Raw genomic sequence first — 22,573 nt, forward strand, 5'->3', positions numbered from 1 at the left:
CTACGCTCAATTGATAGATTGAGTTCAAATTATATAATAAAAGTGCCTTTATTTTTTCTCTATGCGCTTTATAACGGAGATATTATAATGTAAAGTTTGTTTTTATAAAAAATTGATTCAAATTTTGGTCGTCATCGTCATCGATCTTCTGAATGCGCATGTATCAGAAAATGTCCAGTTCGAGTATTCATTGCAAGACAGCGTTGCTGTCGCTCCATGAATGATGTCATTAGGTTATCAGTTTTGACATATAGGTTCAGTTTTAATGTAGGTTAATTCATTATGTTTGATTAATTCATTAATCAATTGATTGAAAAAGAGTAAAGAAAATTTCTTGTAATTGTGTATAAAAAAAATAATTGTGTATAATATAAAATTTAAACGTGAATAAAAATTAACACTAAATAAAAAATAACGTAAAGAAAAAGTCAGTAAGAATTTGATAACTCATAGCTTTCATTAATTTTCTTATTTTATATCAACATAATTATACATATATGTACTTATGAAGAAATAATAGAGTGATAGTTATAAAAGAAATATATTGCTTTCTTGTCATGCGCTACCATCCTACTATTTCTTCACAAGTATGTAATTGTTGATATAAAATAAGGAATTGAATAAAAGCTAATAATATAATAAATAACGTAAAAAGGAAAATTAAATAATATGCATTTTTGATAGAGATTCAAGTTTTTATTTTATATGAACAATAATATACTTATGAAGAATTAGTAAGATGGTAGCGCAATAAGAAAGTTATTACTATAGTAGGATGGTACGTAACAGAAAAGTTATTATTATAAAAGAAATATAATTTATCACATATAATATGTAGTATATTGCATATTACATGTATTAGGATGATCGGTGTAAACTAGACTATAGAGGTCGACAATGAGAGGGTCAACGATGTGAGTAACTCAGTTGAGGTTAGCCTAGCATTCCGGGGGTAACGTTATTTACCGGAAGCACGATTTACTCAGTGACAAACTTGATCTCTTACAAAAATTATCAAAGTATTAATAATGTCATCACAATCTTGACCTATCTCACGACTTACCGAGTATTAATTTTATCATGTCAATCTTGATCTATCTCATGACTTACCGAGTATTAACTTTGTCATGTCAATCTCGAAAACCTGTCTACAAAATACAAAGATGTGCTGGGTAAATCTTGCTTTACAAAATAAAACATCCTGGAAGGTAAAAATATATCATTATATAGTTTCGCGTACATAGACTTGAAGAAAGAACAGCGACGCTCCAAATACATGCACGTAAGTCTACATTCGTCAAACAACGACTCTGTAAAATAGAAATATATCGCGCGCTAATACATACTCTAGTTAAATTGTATAAATAAGTTACTTTGCAACAAGTTAAATAATAATAAAGATATAAGTTAATAAAATAAAATAAAATGAACTAATATACCGACTTTACATTACAGGCAAGCAGTCATTAGGGTCCACACTCGAGTGCAACGCATGACAAGGATAAATAAGATAAATATAAGTATTATTTTCAGATATAACAAACTCGAAAATAGTAAAATTGCAAAGGAAAGTAAGCACCAAATAGGTAAGTATTAATATTCAATAATTAATTCGGTTAGGAATAAAATAATGTAAGTATCATAAAGGTAAGTGAGAGAATACAAGGAATTTTATTGTAACTAATTAGATAAGAAAATAATATAATAATAATGACTCTTTTGACAAGTTCATACATCATGACTCGACTTCCTGTATCACATATATAATATCACAAAGTATCATATAATGACTCGCTAACACATATCTGTCAAAAATAATAGTCTCGATATCAGAAACTTGACTCGCAAGATTAGAGCATTTACTTATGATAGAAAAATGAAAACAGAATACGCAGTCAGTAATAAAAAATAGAATAATATAATAAACTTCAATAAACTCGATATAAACTATATCTTCTTGACTCGCATAACAAAGTGATATACTAAATCTACTCGCATAAGCTTTAACTAACAACTTTAGTAAAAATATACTAAAATATGTCAAACTAAAAGAAAGATAGCACTTTGCTATACAAAACGAGATCAACAGAAGTAAAATAAACTTAATAACTAGGAGTTTATAACTAAAATTTGCTCTTAAGGCGATCAGTCTTTCACAGTGAGGTTCTGGATGCCACTACACACGATCATTATGAACGTCATTTAGAAGAATATGGAACGTCATTTAGAAGAATATCCCGACGAAGAAGGTTTCCGGGAACGACTCCTCTCCCTTGCCACAGCTGATCCACCTCTTTCCAGCCTCACTACAGGCTGAATACTGGTCCCTGGAGTTGATGGGCGATCAACATGCGTCGGGGTCCTGTTTGACACCGGTCGCATTTCCCTGGCCAAAGGGGCTTGTCGCGACTCTGAAGGCGAGCGACAAGTCGCTTTCAAATTAGATGTGTTGCGGCGTTTGGCAGGATAATCTTCTTGCAACTGGCAAGGCCTCTTCCATCCAACAGATGATGTGGATGACTGGTCCGTATCGACAATTACTTCCTCCTGAACACCGACCTCTAGAAGTTCACCGGTCGATTGTATAGGCAAGATTTTATGCATAAAATCTTCTAACGAATATTCGTGTGCACAACGCACGCTTGGTGATGGAAGCTCGATTCCCTCGGCCATTGATTCAGCAGCAAAGATCTCTTGTGGTAAAGGACCCGGGTCGATATAATTTACCTCTATGTAACTAATTATTCGTGGTTTTTCGATATTAGAGGAGTGGACGCAATCACCTTCTGGAAATCTGCAGCGGCTACAGGTTGCGAATTATCCGCTGTCACATCTTCGCCGGCGGGCTATTGATTTCTTATAAACTCAGGTTCATGAGTGCTAAAAGAACTATGTATACGACCATCTTTCAAAAAATACTGGATATTTAATGGTCTGACTTCATCCTCGGCTTTCTGTAAATTTTTTACAGCTATCACGACGGAAACTGCATATAACGGATTCTTATCTTTGTCCGTTAATTGAATGTTGTCCGTCACAACCCTGGATGCAGCTGAATGCTTGAAGCTCTTACTGAGAATATCCATTATTTCACTAAACTTTGATGACTCGTGTATATCCTCCTGTCCGGATGATTGGAAGAATGGATCTTCGTCTAATCTCTGCTCGGCGAGACATAACACTTTGTAGATCCCGATCACTTCTCTTCTTTTTTCCGCGATTTTGCGTTTTTTCATAATCCGTTCGCAAACCTCTTGCGATATACGTACAATGTCGCTCGTCGACATCGACTCGATCGAAATGTTCGACGCACTTTGATCACGGTTAGACCCGTTTTCCGCGGACATATTTGCGATTTCGTCTCTAACGAATTTACACAATGAGTCGCTGAACAAGAAAGATTTACCTCGTTCAACAGCTTGAGTGCGACTCAACGAGTTCTCCGCGTCTATCTCTGCACTGCCGATTGTAACAGAGCTGTTTATGTTCCGCGCGCACGTGTTATCACTTGCACGGTTCGCTTGCGAATGATGTCCGTCATCGATCGAGATCTGCGCATTACCCCTCTCCTTTGTGGCACTAACCTCAACTGACTCACTCGCATCGTTGACCCTCTCAACATCGACCTCTATGTCAGCCGGCGAGATCGGTTGCGAGTTGTCAATTAATATCGACACAATATTATGTTTTTGTCTTTCATTTGTTTTTACCGTTTCCGCGTCACGTAATTGTTTATCATTCTTTTCTTTTAGTCTATCGTTTTCGCACGTCACTACAAAAACTTTGGAATTTTGACAGACGCTCACTGTGTTTTTAACTGTTCTAGGCTCGACGTTGGAAGAAAACTCCGTGACATCTTGCCTCTTCGATGGAGATCTTGCAGCACTGGTATTTGGAGATGCTTCCCTGTCAAGACGATGTCTAATAATATTGGTGGATTTGAGTTCTTCGCCAACAAGTAAGTACTTTGACGATGAATGATTTATTAATTTTTCATTTTCTTTGTTTTTAGAATCTACTATGGGTCTCTCTTTCTTCTGCGATGTAACACAGCTGTTCTTAGGGGAATCAGTGGTTTCGATCAACGGCTGGGCTGAAGGAATGAAATTGCTTTCTCTGCTGGTTTCATCCTCATCGGAAGACCATAAGGATCTTACTTTGCTGTATGATATCCTTTTTCTACGCGTAGCAATGTCACTATTACTGTCGCTATCAATTATTTCATTTTCTTTCCTTTTAGCTTTGGTTCTAGATTTTCTTGGACGCTGACTGGATAATTCTTCTTGCTGCTGATTACTATTCGGTGATTTCTGCTCCGCCCACTGTTGTATTAATTCTTGTCCCTTTATTAGCATCGTTCTTCTTGAATAGGAGTAGCCTTGATTCTTGGCGAATTCCAGGAACATCTTCTCTGTAGAATATCTTCCCAACATAACTGTAGACTGATTACCAGGTAAAATCATTGGTTTAGCTTTGATGGAATAATCATTGATCTTAATTCGACATTCAACAGCTCGAAATTTCACTTTCCGCTGTTGTTTAAAATAAGCAGGAATATTTTCTGGCTTATCGATGAACTTGAGGTTAGAGTTGTCTCTCTTGATTTCTTCTAATGCAGTTGATGTCATCACATCGAAATCACCTCTTTTGTCGAACAGAATATCAACTGGCGATTTGTTGATCAGTCCAGACACTGAAAATACTGGTATCTTTCTTTGTATCAGTTTGAGAAGTCTACTAAGATGTCTCCAACCTTTTTCAGTAATTGGCATTGGTTTACCTGTCTCCGGTAATTTCCACGTGGACAGTTTATATTTTTTCGCGTGTTTACTCATCGTCGGATTCCAAATCCGAAGATCCAGTCTAAATAACGTAGATTTTTCCGAAAATCTATGGCACAATTCCGCACTGTCACTCGTGACACTCTCGACCCTCGCGTCACTCTCGACCCGAAAATCGCTATCTTCGAAACTGCGTATATTTTTGTCCTTCTGCACAACTTTCGTATCGCGTATTAAAAAATGTCACGATCCACCACTCGCGGTTTGTTCGACGAATTGACTGGAACACTATTCACTGCCAACACGTCAACGCGCACTTGTTCGGTCTTTAGACACGGTTCGCGATGTGGACGTAATTGTCGCGCGTTGAAAGTTCCTAATGTATTATTTTCACAATCCGCGACCGTTTCTTCGCACTTCACGCACTACGATAAACGGTCCTTCGTAGACAAGATGGATTTTCCGCGTAAGGCGTCTACTCGCATCACTACGTCTATGCAGTTTAATCTACACCGGAGTTCTGCGTACCATTCGGCTTCGCGGTGCTTGTCCAACTGGTCTTGCGCTGACTTGCACGTTCACGCAACGTTCGCTCCGCCCTCTGTAGTATTTGTTGGAACTGCTCTTCGGGGTTTAGATTTGTCACGTCTTCCCGGTTTCAATCTCTTAAATTTAGCAGCGCCAAGTTTCTTTAACTAAAATTTTTTTATTTTTTTATAATTTGTATTAATTTTTAATTTTTGCATAAATTTTTAATTTTCAATTTTTTTGTATAAATTTTTATTTATTTGGCGCAACTTTTTGATATCATTATTTTTTTTTTAGAAATATTAATTTTACAACACAAGTTTACAGTACTTTAAAACACAACTGTTTTTTCTATAACACTTTTTCACATGGCGCGTAAACTTGGCGCTTTTTTTACCTTTTTTTAAAAAGGTAAGTTTTTTTATTTAAGACTATACTTGAGCAGTCTTCGTTATAAAAGCGGGTTCGAATCTTCACCAACGATAAGATAAATCCAGTGTTTGCTGTTATCTAAATAAAATTATGAAAGAGATAAAAGTTTGGCGTCATCTTATCTTTATATATAGATAATAAAAATATATACTATCTATATCTGCATCTTAGATGAAAAAGAGTGTTATCTTTAATATATTATACTAATATTCTGGAAGTTCTAGATGAATCGCCATATAATTTTATCTTTTATCTAGGTATGTTTAAACAATCATCTTTATCTTATCTAAGATGAATTTACATATTTTCATCTCATCTTTATCTAGCTAATTTTAAAATCATATCTAAGCACATCGCGCCATAATAAATCAGCTGATCAGCTGTTGTCTGTCAAACGCGCACTTTCAGCAGAGTCACGTCACGTGAGGAAAACATGTATATATACACTACACGTGAATATACATATATCGACTATTTAAGATAATGTGATATGAATTACGCTATCGTCGCTTGCACACAAAAGAAAAATTTCCTTGTGTGTACATGTATGTGTGTGATCACGATTATTTACATCAACATGATTACATCACACATACGAAAGGATACTCTAAATATATCCGGCATATTTACGTGTATATATGCACTTGTCTCACACAAAGTTCTGAACAAAGAAAACGAGCGATGCGGATTTTAGGTTCCTAAATACGTTAAATAAAGCGACTGCAATTCAGACTTCGCTCTATGAGCTCACTCGACGACGATTGATTCATTCTTTCTGTTGCATGGAGAGTAACTATTATTTTTTCTAGCGAATATTACAAGAAAAATTAAATGGATCGCACTATTACAGGATGGAAACGTTATATATTGGTGCAACTGCCTACGATGCTACTGGTGCTCGCTATGTCAATGTCAGGTAATAAGTCCAATCTTTTAACATCAACACAAATGGCTGATGTATGTGATATTTTCCACAGGTACCATCTTGACGGATCTGATAGTGTATCGTACGTGCCTTATTACTTTGGGAATAAACAAGACGGAGTGTTTGATACTTCACAATAATAGCAGCAGCGAGGAGGCACTCAATTTGAATAGAAAAGTTCAACCGCAGGCAAGTTTAATTCTGATGAGTAAATCCTTCATCGAGAGTATTTTTCCCTCGTTTTTGTCTCTGTTTCTGGGACCATGGAGTGATAAGTATGGAAGGAAACCTGTTATACTTTCAGGATATATAGGTAATTATGTTTTTATACATTATGAATATTGTTGTAAAATTCTAGAGAGAAAACTATATTGATTTTGAAAGCATTACATATTAATTTATAATATGGATGGATTAACTGATTGTTTATGAAAATAAATAAAAGATAGATCACAAGAAGAATGATACAGATAATACAATATTTTTTATGACTCTATATGTATACACAAAGAAAATAACTTATATCTATTTAACATTTTTTTTTCTTTTAGGTATATCTTTAACTTATCTTCTGCTCTCTATGATGGCTAATTGGGAGATTGTGCCTTGGTATTTTTTAATAGCTTATATTCCTATGGCTCTCCTGGGTGGTTTAAGTGTATTGATGTTAGCTTCAATGTGCTACATCGCTGACATAACTGATAATAATGAACGGGCCTGGTATCTGGCCTGGCTAGATGCATTAATTTCTCTTGGCTTGCTAATTGGATTATTTTCTGGTCCAAAAATATATGAAGAATATGGATACACCGCTGTGTTCAGTGTTGCGACTGTGCTGTGCACTATGGCAACATTGTATATATTATTTTTTATTCCAGAGACCATACAGAGTCGTACTTCCGTAAGTGTTTCAAAATTCGTCAAGTCTAATTGCAGATGTATAAATATTTTGCGCTTAAAATTATTGACATGTATGAATATTGTTCTCTCAATATATAATGTAAATTATTTTTTGATAGGGTGTTTGCGACATATTTGATTTCGAGCTTGTGAAGGATCTTATTAAGACGTGTATCAAAAAGAGAGATGGATTTGATAGAGCGTTGGTCTGGAGCTGCGTAGCTTGTCTTACGTTGCTCTTAATTCCCTTTCAAGGTGATCTTGCTATCGGATATCTATTTACAAGTGCAAGACTTGGTTGGACTGTAGATAAGTTCTCTATTTATATAGCTACAAATGTTGTCGTGGGAATCCTCGGCACGATATTTGGTATTAAATTAATGCAAAAATGCGCAGGTATTGTTTTAACTTTTGTTGACTTCATCTTAGTGTATTTACTAAAAAATATATAAATTATAAAGAATTTATAAAAAATTTGAACATTCTAGGATTTCCAGAAGCGGTAATTGCCATAATATCCGTTACATCATCTTTATATAGTGTCTTAGTGTGCGCTTTTACATGGCAATCCTGGCATATGTACTTGTCAGTAGGTATAGGTATGTTTAGTGATTTATCTCGACCGATGATACGTGCTATATTATCCAAAGCAGTACCTGAGAAGGATACAGGTAAAAATTTTGTTTCTTAATTTTAGAGTAATTAAATAATTATCTAATAATTATTAAACATCAAAGTGAGACTATTCATATATGTTTAAGTATATGATTATTAGTTTTCTTTCAAATATTTATATTTTGAGATATCTTGCAATATATTTTTACATCTTCGCATTCAACAGGAAAGGTTTTCTCTCTAGCAACATTTCTAGAGACACTATTACCATTTGCTGCAGCTTCTTTATACACTTTTCTTTATTCCCACTATATGCCACCTTTGTATCCTCTGCCAGTGTGGTTTTTATCAGCAGCATTTTACGTCCTTACGATTATAATATTGATATATATTCAGATACATATGAGACGCAACGTTATATCTTTCACCCAAATAACAGAAGATAATGATTCAAATCATTGATATTTATTTTAATAAATCATTGATATTTATTTTATTATTAAGTAAAATCAAATATGAAAATTATTTATAGATGAACAAAACAGTTAATTGATAATGAAAAAGTGATATTTTATTATATTTTTTAATAATATACAGTGCATATGTATTCTTTATATATACAGATTTATAGATTAAAAATTTTTATATTGCATATATATTTTTTATATTTATTCTATCATATTTTCCTGTGTATTAGTACAATTATTTATAAGAATTTATAAAATGGAATTTATATACAATTGAAACAAGCCATATTATAAAATAGAAATGACGATTTATTTCATAATCTGTGTGATTTTTAGGACATAATATTATACAACTCTTTTGACTTCAATTATTGATTATTGTAGAAATATTAATTTCTATTCTCTAGTTATAAATTTTTTTTTTAATTTATAAATTAATAACAAATTATTTTTATAGAAATTATTTTTACATTTCATCAAAGTTAATGTGTCATCTTTAAAAGCAGATAAAAATTATTTTAGCTAAGAGAGAATAAATACAAATACAAATTCGCGGGTATAAAGGGCACTACTAGCTTATTAGTTCTTACTAGTCCTTTATATCCAAATTTGTATTTTTATATCAGAGATATAAATATTTTTATATCATATCTTTTCGATTTTATTATTTTAAAATAATTCTTATTCCTAATATTTTCCTATTGTGCGCAGGGCCTAAGACATAAGGGATTCAACCAATCAGAGTCCTTCATTTCCCCAAGATGGAAATGAAAGACTCTGATTGGTTGATTTTCTTATACGTTATTGCAGATTCGGCCTTAACTAAAGGCTGGTTTATAGAGACCGTAAACTTTTTCCGTAACCGTAAATTTATGGGTGCCGTCACATGGGGCGTAACTTGCGTAAGCGTAACCAGCGGATCGCCAATCACCGAGTTATTCCGATAGAGCCCTTCATCGAGCTCTATCGGAATAACTCGGTGATTGGCGATCCGCTGGTTACGCTTACGCAAGTTACGTCCCATGTGACGGCACCCTGAGGATTCAACTAATCGCGTTGCTTGATTCGGTAACGTGATTGGTTGAATCCTTAAATTTACGGTTACGGAAAAAGTTTACGGCCTCTATAATCCAGCCTTAAAGGCCATTGCACGTACAAAAATTGCACGGACTAAAATTTTTGTACGTGCAGTGGCCTTAAGGGTGAAAACCCATGCAGCGGAATAGCAGAACGCGGAACCAGCGGATCGCCAATCACCGAGTTATTCCGATAGAACCCTTCGTCGAGCTCTATGGGAATAATTCCGTGATTGGCGATCCGCTGGTTCCGCGTTCTGCTATTCCGCTGCATGGGTTCGCACCCTAACTCATTTCCTACTTCCTACTTTTCATTCGATGACGAAGCTGAATTCTAAACTGCGACGTGGCGGATGCGGATATAGAGAACAAGAAGCCTCGTGGAAAATTGGAAAGAAAATCTGATCTTGCAAAAAACATCGACAACTTTTTCATTACCTCCGGTAATGAAATACACCGTCTACTGTAGGTGAGTCTCCCTTTACCAATAGAAAACACACTTTTTCAGTAACTACGCAGTTTTCCTCCATGGCAGAAAATCTTTCACGTAAAAAATCGTTGAAAATAGATAACATCGGTAAACCTCAAGAAGGCCTCTTCTATCTATTCTACTAAATATGATGAATCCTGCCAAGGAGTCTTCGACGTTTTTGTTCAATATGCCTGAAATTCGTAACCCCTCTTCCTCAATCCCTTCAATATTGATCGCATCCTAAGCGCACCCACCAAGTAAGACATGATTGAAATCAAAAAGCTAGGCTTCTCAATAATCCTCTTTCAACTGAAATCTCATGATGCTGCAAACAAACTTATTCTCTGCTTCTAATTAAAAAATCTAATTGCTCATATTTCTGCTCTTTCAGAACGTCAAGACAGGGAATTATTAGGAATATCCCTATGGATATTATTGATGAAAAGAAATTTAAAAAATAAATTCTCTGTCCCTTTGGCATCGCCAATGTTAGGAGATTAAATAGAAAGGTTATTAATTTCTTGGAATCTGATCCTAGATGAAATACATTCCTTCAAAGACTGTCATTTTCAAGGTCAGTTCCCAAATATATGTATCTACATATGGTACGATATGAAGTCAATCCCTTCGTATCCAAAGTCTTAGACCAGTATTCATAGTCTGATCTTATATTTAAGATCGTCTTAAGTCCAAGCTTGAGATGCTACGCAGCCATTTGATTGGTTGAATGAGATCTTAAATCAACCTCAGACCAGACTTAAGAAATCTTAAATATAAGATCGGACTATGAATACCGGCCTTTAATTTGTTTTTTTTGCCTATGCTATGATGTGTCTTTTGATTTTAACAAAAAGTTACATAAACTTTAAGAGACATAGGACTTCAAATTGACGAATCGTATAACGCATGCATATGAATTTTTATTATAAAAAATGAACGTTCGTTTAGCTGCTCAAATTGTAATTTTTACACTGTTGCGGATTCGCTCAACTTTTTGTGACTAAGCAGTAACTTTAGTTTTGCAGAGAGCGAAGCCATGATTGAGTTCTTAAGGCTGGGTCCACAATAAGTGATTTAAGCCCTAAGCCTTAAGAAATTGATCAATCGCAGTCAAGTATGAGGAGAAAACTCGACTGTGATTGGTCAATTTCTTAAGGCTTAGGACTTAAATCACCTATTGTGGACCCACTGTAAGAATATTCGACAAATTTATTTAATATCATGAATAGTTGAAGCTCGTTTTGAGGAAAGATTTAAATCTCTCTAATCTAAATAATATCGAATCAAAAGAATTTTTTTTTAGTAAAAGTAAAAGATTATATCACAAGCCTGAAAATAAATGTGATTTCAATATATTACAACACAGAAGAAAAATATATTTGCTTTGGGTTTTTTAAAGTAATTATAGTTTTATTGAATTGAATTAGTTTCATTAAATTGTGATAATTGATCTATTAACCAAATCAGATCTTTTAAATTATTTCTTAACATAAAGTATTTTTATTTTAATGATCACATAGAATTATTTTTCCCTATACGAAATATCAAAAGATGCAACAGCATTTCTAGGCATTATAAAATTGTATAATATATGTACATTGAAAATTAATTTATGCCACACATCGATATTTGAAATTTCTGTAATGGACTATTTTTAACCACTATATATTGTATTAATATCTTTTTTTATATAGATATAGTTACAAAAAGTATATGTTTTGTAAAACATATTCTATTATTTGCTTATATAAGAGGAAAGTTCAGTAAGTGGTAATAGAAACAGAGTGAGTTTGAAGTTTGAAGTAAAATTGCATTGATGAAAGAAATAAAAACCATGTTTAATATTTTGAGAATTTTTTTATAAAAAAGTGAAATCAACCATATATATCAACCAGGCACCTTATAATTTATTAATTATAATTCTCGGTCCGTGGTGTCTGGTTAGCTCCCAGACATCGTGGAGGCACAGCTGGTGCAACCGAGCGCGTCCCCGGGTTGCGGATAGGGGAACGGCCTCCATGGGTACTTTCCGATTCACGCATGATGCGCATGAAGTGACAGAAAATCTATAGTTTATGTCACGCATATTATACATTTTCTGTCACTTCATGCGCATCATGCATGAATCGGAAAGTACCCTATGGAGGTTAACCGTGAATAACTCCTTCGGGGGGAATAAACGGCCGTGGACAATCAGCGGTGGGATACCCAAGAGCGGGATGGACATCTCCTGTGGGAAGGAGGTGACCTATAAAAAGCTCCAATGCTCGTTTGAGGGTTCTCACGACGAAGCGAGTGAGTGCCGCTTCTAAATAAGCACTCCAATCCTCGGGCAGGTCGGGCTCGTCAGCCTTAGTAGGTAACCGACTAGGAGAAGGACACTCCAATAAAAAACCAAACTAATCCTTTCTTTATGATGGCAAACAGGAAAACGAAGAAGGACTTACCGGCCCAGGGTGACGGACCATCCAGGGCCCGGCAGGGGGGAGATATTGTCCCAGTTCCTCCCATGTCGTCATCGGACGATGGGCCAGCCGCGGAGTTAAGGGCGAGCTCTACGGCGGAATCGGCTATCGCACCAACGAGAATGGACGTCGACGTAGAAGGGACTTTGAAACCTTCTTCGGCCATACGACGGGACCTACGAGTAGGCATCGACAAGATAGACATGACGCCAGTGCGGCTTCTCAGCGCTGATACAGAGGGGGACCCAGTCGGGGAGGACCGTCTTTACAGGTTCGGGTTTGATCTCCCTCGAGAGCGTGAGGTGGTTGGTCAGGCCAAGGACTACGCTTCGGACAAACTTTGGAGAAAGACGCGCGGTTCTCTCGTGCGCGCCATTGAGAGGACGGCGTTATTTGATGAGACAGATGTCGAAAGGGCCGATCTCAAGGCCGTGTTGAAATGGTTGCTCCATGCGGACGCATCCGTGCGCGAGTTGGCTAGGCGTTACTCGATTTTAGATGAGGAACGCGATTTTACGCAGGATAAGAGGGTAGAGGCACTGAGGTCGGCTAACAACTGCCTCCGTGTCTCCCTCAGAAGCACTAAGGAGGAACTCCAGCGAGTGAGGGCCGAGTTAAAGGCATTCGCGACGGCGGATACCCAATCTCCCTCGTCAATGGAGCAAAGTTCCCCGATGAAGAGGACGTGGGGGACCCAGACTGAGGAGGCGACCGACGCGGGGTTGGCTGTCCCGCCTCAGTCTGTAGCCCCTCCCCAAGGAGACGGGAGTCCGGATGTGGCTACTGGGGATGAACCTCGAGAGGAGCGCACCATTGGGGTGGACGAGGAAGGCCTTTTAGCCCGAATCTCTACTCTAATGGACGATAAGCTGGCCGTTTTTCAGGCTAATATCGTCAGGCGGAGGTCCCTACCCTCCGAGATAGCAACCACCTGTAAGACGAAGAAGAAGAAGGGGAAGAGGAAGGATCTGAAGGGGAAGAATTGTGAGGCCTTGGTCCCACCCACCACCACTCCTGCTTCAATCATCCGGACTGATAAGGCTCCTTCCTTCCCTGTTCCATCGGTGAAGGAGAGTGGGACTTGGGCGGACGTCGTGGGAAAGAAGGCTCAACGAAAGGCGGGCAAACAGATGGCCCGGCAAGAAGTTTCGACTCAGCCTTCTCCCACTTTAGCGCAGCCTCCTGGAGTACAAGGACCAAGGGGAGCAGGCCAAAAGGCCAGCAACAAGAACGGGGTTCGCCGTTTGCGACTTTCAGCGTCCGCGGCGATAGTGGTGACCCCGTCAGGTTCGAGGAGCGATACCGCGCTTGGGGCGGTGATGGCCGAGGTAAGCTCGGTAGTTGACCTCGAATCCCTTGGTCTTCCTCCCACGTTACGCGTGCGTCGCTCAATGACCGGGGACCTTTTGCTTGAGGTTCCTGGCCCGGATTCCGCTCAGAAGGCCAATTTGTTGGCCGACCGGATCCGCGGGGTTCTCGGGACAAGGGCAACGATCACTCGGCCAAGTAAGCGCGCCGACATCCGCGTGCGTGGGCCGGGTGTGTTTATGCTCCCAGCTGAGGTGATCAAGGCCATCTCAGAGGCTGGGAGCTGCCCGAAGGAAGATATTCGGTTGGGTGAGATCCGTTCGACTCCCACGGGTCTCTCGACCCTCGTGGCGAGTTGTCCTATCGGAGTGGCCGCTACCTTGACGGCGGCTAAGAGGATGAAGCTTGGCTGGGCGTGGGCGACGGTGGAGCCGTTGCGAGCCCGGCCATTGAGATGCTTCCGGTGCCTGGAGCTGGGCCATACTCAGGCTCAGTGCACTTCAGGGATCGATCGTAGAGGTCGATGTTATGTTTGTGGTGACTCATCGCATCTTGCCAGTCGGTGTACGTCAGTTCCAAAGTGTCCGCTTTGCTCAGAAATGGGGCGCCAGGACAATCACCGACTTGGTGGAAAAGGATGCATGCCTCCTTCCAGGGACAGAGCGCGGAACGGCACTGGGAGCGGCCGGGGTATTACCTCGGCAAGGACATCTGCCCAGAACACTGTTCCAGCGCACATCAGGGACATCGGCGGGGGACCGGAGCGGATGGAGATGTCTTCAGGACAAGATTTATCAGCGGTTTCATCATACGTTCTATCAGTCTGGAGGAACGTTTAAAGACCTCCCAGCATATGGACGACGTGGACCACACTCTTTCCACTGGAGGAGGCTAGGAGTCGAAATTAGGAAGTTCCTCTTTGGGAACCGCTGATGGCACGGGGCTGTGTGTGTCATTGTAGAGGTTTCTAGAAGTAGAGGAAACGGGGCATATATTGTACCGAGGCAGGATTTGTGCTCTTTGTGAGTGCTTGACGATTGGGGATCTCCTGGAAGTATTGCGTAAGCTGTTCCCGGGAGATTTCCCGTAAAATGTGAGGATAACCATAAAAAATGTTTTAAAAAACCCAAAAAAAAAAATAATTATCGGAATAATTTTGTTTTTTATATTTTCCTATTATGAATATTCATATTAAGAATTTATCTGAATGTTCATAATAGAAAAATAACGAAAAACAAAATTATTCCGTTCAGAAACGTTTCCGAATAGATACATAATAGCTGCTCTGATCGACAATGGTGATTGACATTTGTTTATTGCAGGTATATATGTGTAACTTGAAAATGTTAAATGTTCTTTGACAAAAAAAACTGATGATCAGTATAAAAAAATACCATTTATCAAAGAGACAAAAAAAGAATTTGCTAATATTTTTTTAATATACTATTGACTAATATTATTGATTTTCCACAAAGGTTGGTAGCTATTTCTCTGCGCTGGATTTGTTCATCACTACTATAATTATTACGGATATTTTTTCGAACACTGTCAATAGTAACAATAAAATTTATAGAATTAAATTTATTGGCCAATTTTATTTATATATGTTCATCGACAGACGCAGTATAGCGTCTCATCACTAAATATATCTTTCGTTTATCTTTCGCTATATATTTGTATACAATTGTAGCAGATATTTTTTCGAACACTGTCAATAATTACAATAAAATTTATAGAATAAAATTTATTGACTAATTTTATTTATAAAAACATCAGAAAATATATTACATCTGTATTTTAATTAAAAATTACATTAAATCTTAGTAGTTACATACTTTGCCACGATTTATAATAATAAAAATCTGCACTATAAGGCCCTGCGCTAGTAAGGGCTAATAAACTACTAAAGAGTCCTTTATACCCGAATTTGTATTTTTATATTAGAGTTTCTTCGATTAAAATAATTCTTATTCCTAATATTTAATATTTATTCCTAATATTTTTCCTATTGTACGCAGGGCCTAAATCTTAAAAAAATAATCTTGAGTATTTTTAACAAATTTCATGTTATTTTTTAACTTTATGATTAAGGGTGCTTTCGCGACAGAATCGCAATGATCCAGATGAAAATGATCCTGCACTGTGATTCTTTAAATATAGACTGCTAGTGCTAGCTTATATCGAAATCCAAGACCTGTTGCGACATCAATGACCAAGTGGTAAACAGAGGAACTAATCCTTGTGAAGTGAAAGCTTTCCTACAAGTTTACGTATTATTTACGTATTATTATTTTATTCGATATAAGATGGTTATATATTGTTTCGTAGAAGATTGTAAATCGACGAGATATAAACGAAAATATGATAAAAATCATATTAACGAAACATTTTATGGGTAAGCAATTATAGGCTCTGTTTTAACCTAAAATACATCTATTTTTTCATTGTATAACTATAGCTTTATTAAATTAATAATGTTATATTAAAAAATTAAAAAAAATAGTTAAAGAAAATATTATCTTATAGCTTAAAAAAATCAAAATTATTTTTTCATTTATTTGTATATATATAGATTTCCAACGAATCCAGAGCTACGAGAAAAGTGGATCGAAGCATTATTCACTTTAAATAAGCAGGAAAGTGCACGAAGAATACCTAAAACAAGCAAAATATGCAAATTGCATTTTTCCAATGATTGCTTCGAACAGTTTGGATTCAGTCACGTTCGTTTGAAATCAAATTCAATACCATCTAAATTTCCACGCATGCAAAATGATAGGTATAGTTATATTAATACAGTTTTATTTTTATAGACCATAATCAATTATTATATTTATCATGTCTATATTTGCAGTTTGGAAAAATCAACAGTACACGATATTTTACTGAAGGAAGTCCATCCACTGAAAATTAATGTGAATAATATGGATAATAAAAAAGTTAAACTTTCTGAAAAAGACATCGATTCAACAATTCTTGTCAAGGAAGTCGGAAACATAAATTCAATGACTCCAAAGAAGACATTTATGGATCGGTAATAACATAATTTTCATTGCATGATTTTTAGTTGTCATGCTTATTAATTTTGCTTATACTTATTAATTTTGCATTCATAGTTTGGAAATCGAAAATATGAAAGTGGAGCTTCAATCTAGTACTTCAGAACATATAGAGATATGCAAAACTCCAACAAAAAAAATACGATATCCTGGCGATATAAATGACAATGTCATTAAGGACATGACACCATGTACAATAGTAAAATCCGTGAAGCTATTAAAGCAAGCCTGTGTAAAAAAAGATATTACGATAAAACGATTGCGAAATGAACAAAATCGTCAGAAAAAAAAAATAGATTCTCTGAAAAAATTATTAATGGATCTTAAGCAAAAACGTCTTCTGTCATCAAATTCTGCTGATATGGTGGAGGTGGAGGTTTGGTTTCAAAAATTATATGAATTTAAATTGTGAATGTCTAATCAAATTTAATCATTTCTTCAGGGAGTTGATTGTGTTTCTTGGGTGAGTTGCTCACGAGGTGAAAATTAAAAAGGTGAGGAAATTCACTAGAGTATCTACGATTTCATTTGTCGAAATTATATTATGTATCTACAGCTAAAGGTTTATTTTCACCAGTAGCAATATTTAATGCTAATCGAGTAGGATACAATCTTGCAACAGATACATAATGAAAAAGATTATTTCAACTTTTATAAATTATTTATATCTATATATATTCTGAAAGAAATATTACATAAAAATTATAATGTAATCAAATGGAGATATGATTGAGAAATATATAAAATCAAATAGAAATATATGATTGAGAAATATAATAAAATCATATGGAAATAATATTAACTCACATACTGTAATTTTTTATTAATTGCCCTTTTTGTTGTAATTTTATTCACATTTTTATAAAAATTCCGAAAAATTTATTAAAAATTCATTTTATTCAACAAATTTTAATAAAATTTTCTTTATGCAGCAAATTTCATCATATCTCTTCCACAATTCATATAGATTAGTTCTATATACCGTGCGCTATTTCTTGAATCTTTTTCATATCTGTATTTATTTCTGTGAACCATGATTTAGCAGACCTGTAAAAAAAAAAAAAAAAAATAGACATTGTTAAATATAAAATTTCTTTTTAATACACACTACACATCGTAAAAATAATACTGCTTACCAATAGCTATTTGATAAGAAGGATATAATAAACATACATCTGTTCTTAAACTATCATTAATTATACGCCAGAGTAAGTAATTTATCATCTGGTCCCATATTCTGAATTAATGTTAATAAGCGACGGTATGGTTGATATACTCTCTATTAAACAACAATCTGAATGTTCCAAAAGATAAAATTCACACTCTAAAATATGATTTGTACGATATGGAAATTCTTGTGTATGCATAATTGTTTTTAACTGAAAAAAAAGAACAATAAAATTTAATTAGCATATATATTAATCATCAATAAATTATAATAGAAGATATATTCACAAAACTTACCTATAGTTCCCATTGTCGTTATCAATCTAGTATTAGAAATTACTCCAAATTCTCCTACTTTTGATGCCAAAAAGACTGCCGTAGGAATTAATAATAAAGGATCTATACATTTTAAGCTTTGCGAGCATAAAACTTTAAAATATTATTGCAGTAGCTATCACTTGTTGCCTCAACGTTAATTGTTCATCTAACATTTGTATTACTATAATAACAGAAAACAGAAATAATAAATACATAATTATGTATGCATAGACTATATTGTACAATTATAAAACATGATGGGTGCTTTCCAGCTACGGAACACAGTGTCGCCTTGTAGCTGGAATGCTATTTAGCTATTTTATTTCACCACCAGAGTACTTTACAATATTTGTCACTAAATTTACCGATGTATATGTACAATTATGTTTAACAATTTGTAATAATTAAATATCGCAATAGATATTTTCGCTGTAAAAATATTTTGTAACAAAATTTTTTTATGAATAAATTTATTTATCAGATATATAGAAGAGACTAAAAAAACTGATTAAATTATGTAAATTAAATTGTTATAAAAAATTAATAAAATTAATAAGTTTTTTTCTATAATTATTCAAATTACATAATTAGTTTCGTGCAAAGAGCGATTAAAAGAAAAAAACGCGCGTAAGCATCCATTCAATTTAAGAATTTTTAACTAATATCTTCTAACTATATGGTCTATTAATTTTCATTAATTATAAATAAAATAATTATTTCTTAAATTATATAACATGAGACTATATTCTTAAACTTATGCTTAAATAATTTTTCAACGATTGCAATATTAATTTTTTTTAAATTATGCCTTCTAACTATGCTTAATTAATTTTTATTAATTATAAATAAAATAATTATTTTTTAAACTATAAGACTATTCCTAAACTTGCCTAAATAAGTTTTTAATGATTGCAATATTAAAAGTTTATTAATTATGTCTGCTAACTATACGCTTAATTAATTTTCTTAATTATAAATAAAATAATTTCTTAAATATGAGACTATTATTATACTACGTTTACGCGAGTGTTACTTCTGTAGTAACTTACTCAAATGTACAAGTTACGATAATTTTTGAATAAGTTACTACAGAAGTAACACTCGCGTAAACGTAGTATATATTCCTAAACTTGCCCAAATAAATTTTCAACAATTGCAATATTAAAATTTTTTAAATTATATTTGCTAACTATACGCTCAATTAATTTAAATTAATTATAAATAAAATAATTAATAATTATTTCTTAAACTATATGAGACTATATTCCTAAACTTGCCCAAACAATTTTTTAACGATTGCATAATAAATAAAAATAAGAAATATTTAATTTGCTGCTAAGTATATATACAGAGATCACCTACGGATACCAATTCATAGAAAATAAAATAATGATAACAAATGTAAAAATGTTGGTAGCTATGGAGCGACGACACAGTCGTACACAGCATTTTAGCTGTGTACGCTTGTGTCGACTTGTGTCGTAGTTGGAAAGCACCGAGTCGTGCACTGTGTTACACAGTGTCGCCTGTGTACATAGCTGGAAAGCACCCGATATGTCTAGGCCGTAACCTCTAGTTATACTCTTATTTATTATAAAGCTTATTTTTGAAAGAGTCAAGCATTTGACCACAAGAATATATATATTTTTCTCTATTTGACTTTTATTTTCGACAGATAGTTTTTATTCTCAGAAACTTTGATGACAGTTTAGATTATTATTAAAGATTGAATAATTCACTGTATTTTTATTGTGTTTGTATGTGTATGTGCACATAAATATACTGCATAAATTTATTTATGTTTTTACAATGACATATATCATGTTTTATAATTGTACAATTTAAGAGTGCCGTCCCATTAAGCACGGATCGGAATGACGAATCGGATTTCTCACTAGAGTTGAGCGATCCGTTCCCAGTTCCGTTCCGTAATAATTTTCTCTACCAGTCCCACTGAGCAATAACGGAACGGAATCCTGGTTACAAAATATATTTCACTCTTATGGTGCGGTCCCATGATACGGAACGTATGCGCAATGCGGAATTGGCGGAACGAAGTTCGTCCAATCACAGACATTCCGTCAATTGCGTTCCGCTGAAATATATTTTCTTATGTCCCATGGAGCGGAAAACGCGGAAGCGCAATTGGTGTTGGCCAATCACAAGATTCTTTCCCATAGATTTTTTTGTTGTCTCTATCGGAACAGCGTACATTATTGGCTCGCGCAAATTACGCTTCCGTATTTTCCGCTGCATGGGACATAGGAAATACAAATTTATGCGGATCACACATATATGTACCGGTCAAAAAATTCATGAATTTCATATATAACCTTCGAAACTGACAACAACTTAATATTGAATATGGATTCTGAAAAATTGTTTATTATTATTTGCGGGTTGTTAAATAAATTAAAACTACTTCTTTCACTTGCTGGTATCCGATGATCGAATAATGCTCGCTTCTGCGATACATGACATATTAATAATTCATCTTTGTCAATTTCTTGTGGATTATTTAATTCTTCTTGTGGATTATTTAATTCTTTATTTGGTAAATTAGATTCATTGAACTCTTCTATGCGAGATACTAAAATAAGAGGAACAATTATAACAGTGGCAAACGGAAATTTGTCAGTATCATTGCCAGACAATATAATTTTTCAATAAATAATTCAATAGATAATGGCATGCTTTGTCAAAAAATATGCTTCAATTACTAAAATAATACTTACTGACAGTGACTACTAAATTTTCATCCACATTTATACAATCATTTTCCTTGTCAAATGGTTGAAAACAAGAGTGGTTTAATAAATTAAAATTAAAATATTGTGGAAGAATGTATCCACAATACCCACATTTTTTATTCTATAAAAAAATAATAAACAATCATAACCTCCAACTCCCGTATAAGTAATAAACTTATATTTTGTAAAGAAATTATTTAATATAATATTGCAATAATATATGAAGTTATTAATTTAAGATTTAATTTGTTATTTAAAATAATTTTTAATAATATTCTTACGGATATCTGCTGCTTCGACATTTTTCACGCATATACACAATTTCGAAGTTCCGCACAAAATGCGCATAAAATAGAAACTTGCGGATAGAAATCGGCGGAACGGACGTAAAACAGATTAAACCAATCACGAGCGTTCCGCCAATTCCGCATTGCGCATACGTTCCGTATCATGGGACCGCACCATTAAATTCAGTATTTCAGAATACTTATAACAATATTATCGGCAAGATAATTGCATAAATTATGTGTGTTATTGCTTTAATCGCATCAAAATAATGAAATATCGACGATTCAAGCATATTTACTTGCGACCGATGCGACATTCCGTTCCGTTTTTGCATAGACCATAGACTTATGCTGGGTCCACAATAGGTGATTTAAGTCCTAAGCCTTAAGAAATTGACCAATCACAGTCGAGTTTTCTCCTCATACTTGACTGCGATTGATCAATTTCTTAAGGCTTAGGGCTTAAATCACCTATTGTGGACCCAGCGTAAAGCCTAGTCTACAATAGAGTCGTAAGGTCGTAAACGTAAGAAATTGACCAATCACAGTTGAATTCGAGGAGAATAATCGACTGTGATTGGTCAATTTCTTACGTTTACGACCTTACGACTCTATTGTAGACTAGGCTTTAGGGTGCCGTCCCATTAAGCACGGATCGTGGGACGGCACCCTAAGGGTGCCGTCACATGGGACGTAACTTGCGTAAGCGTAACCAGCGGATCGCCAATCACCGAGTTATTCCGATAGAGCTCGACGAAGGGCTCTATCGGAATAACTCGGTGATTGGCGATCCGCTGGTTACGCTTACGCAAGTTACGCCCCATGTGACGGCACCCTAAGTCTATGGTCTATGCATACATAATTATGTATTGTGTCATTGGTAAGAAATTAACCAATCATATTCGATTACTATTTTACCTCCAACTGTCATTTTTCGAAAAAGCTGTACGTTCATTGGATATCGCGCGTCGCGTGTCGCGAAATCGCGCTGGCTGCAGAATCCATTAAGGCCATTGCACGTAC

General features: G+C 35.3%; 3 protein-coding genes across 9 annotated transcripts; 2 read left to right on the plus strand and 1 right to left on the minus strand.

Annotated features, from left to right (window-relative positions):
- Positions 1 to 6,070: 6,070 nt before the first annotated feature.
- LOC145945996 (putative peptidoglycan muropeptide transporter SLC46) lies at positions 6,071 to 8,789 on the plus strand. 2 transcript variants are annotated; one of them, XM_083055334.1, is made up of 6 exons: positions 6,071 to 6,657; positions 6,719 to 6,979; positions 7,290 to 7,567; positions 7,686 to 7,962; positions 8,055 to 8,237; positions 8,408 to 8,789. In XM_083055334.1, the coding sequence occupies exons 1-6, from the start codon at positions 6,573 to 6,575 to the stop codon at positions 8,641 to 8,643; spliced, it is 1,320 nt and encodes a 439-aa protein (XP_082911460.1). In that variant the 5' UTR covers positions 6,071 to 6,572; the 3' UTR covers positions 8,644 to 8,789. The 2 variants fall into 2 exon arrangements, with proteins under 2 accessions (XP_082911460.1, XP_082911459.1); XM_083055333.1 differs by having other exon boundaries at positions 6,075 to 6,657; positions 7,218 to 7,567.
- A 6,470-nt stretch (positions 8,790 to 15,259) lies between these two features.
- Positions 15,260 to 17,561, plus strand: LOC145945815 (uncharacterized). Of its 2 annotated transcripts, none has more exons than XM_083054983.1 (5): positions 15,260 to 16,364; positions 16,542 to 16,748; positions 16,824 to 17,003; positions 17,086 to 17,404; positions 17,471 to 17,561. In XM_083054983.1, the coding sequence occupies exons 1-5, from the start codon at positions 16,276 to 16,278 to the stop codon at positions 17,516 to 17,518; spliced, it is 843 nt and encodes a 280-aa protein (XP_082911109.1). In that variant the 5' UTR covers positions 15,260 to 16,275; the 3' UTR covers positions 17,519 to 17,561. The 2 variants fall into 2 exon arrangements, with proteins under 2 accessions (XP_082911109.1, XP_082911110.1); XM_083054984.1 differs by having other exon boundaries at positions 17,086 to 17,398.
- Positions 17,562 to 17,846: 285 nt separating this feature from the next.
- On the minus strand, positions 17,847 to 21,901 carry LOC145945816 (uncharacterized). Of its 5 annotated transcripts, none has more exons than XM_083054988.1 (6): positions 21,545 to 21,901; positions 21,249 to 21,384; positions 20,936 to 21,103; positions 18,493 to 18,694; positions 18,165 to 18,407; positions 17,847 to 18,075 (listed from the first exon to the last, which is right to left on the minus strand). In XM_083054988.1, the coding sequence occupies exons 1-4, from the start codon at positions 21,563 to 21,565 to the stop codon at positions 18,627 to 18,629; spliced, it is 393 nt and encodes a 130-aa protein (XP_082911114.1). In that variant the 5' UTR covers positions 21,566 to 21,901; the 3' UTR covers positions 17,847 to 18,075; positions 18,165 to 18,407; positions 18,493 to 18,626. The 5 variants fall into 5 exon arrangements, with proteins under 5 accessions (XP_082911114.1, XP_082911113.1, XP_082911112.1 ...); XM_083054987.1 differs by having other exon boundaries at positions 20,409 to 21,103; positions 21,545 to 21,900; XM_083054986.1 differs by having other exon boundaries at positions 20,352 to 21,103; positions 21,545 to 21,900.
- Positions 21,902 to 22,573: the final 672 nt, after the last annotated feature.

The sequence above is a fragment of the Prenolepis imparis genome, unplaced genomic scaffold (assembly GCF_030444845.1).
Source record: "Prenolepis imparis isolate NDT839.2.m4 unplaced genomic scaffold, iyPreImpa1.0 SCAF_15, whole genome shotgun sequence".
NCBI lineage: Eukaryota > Metazoa > Arthropoda > Insecta > Hymenoptera > Formicidae > Prenolepis > Prenolepis imparis.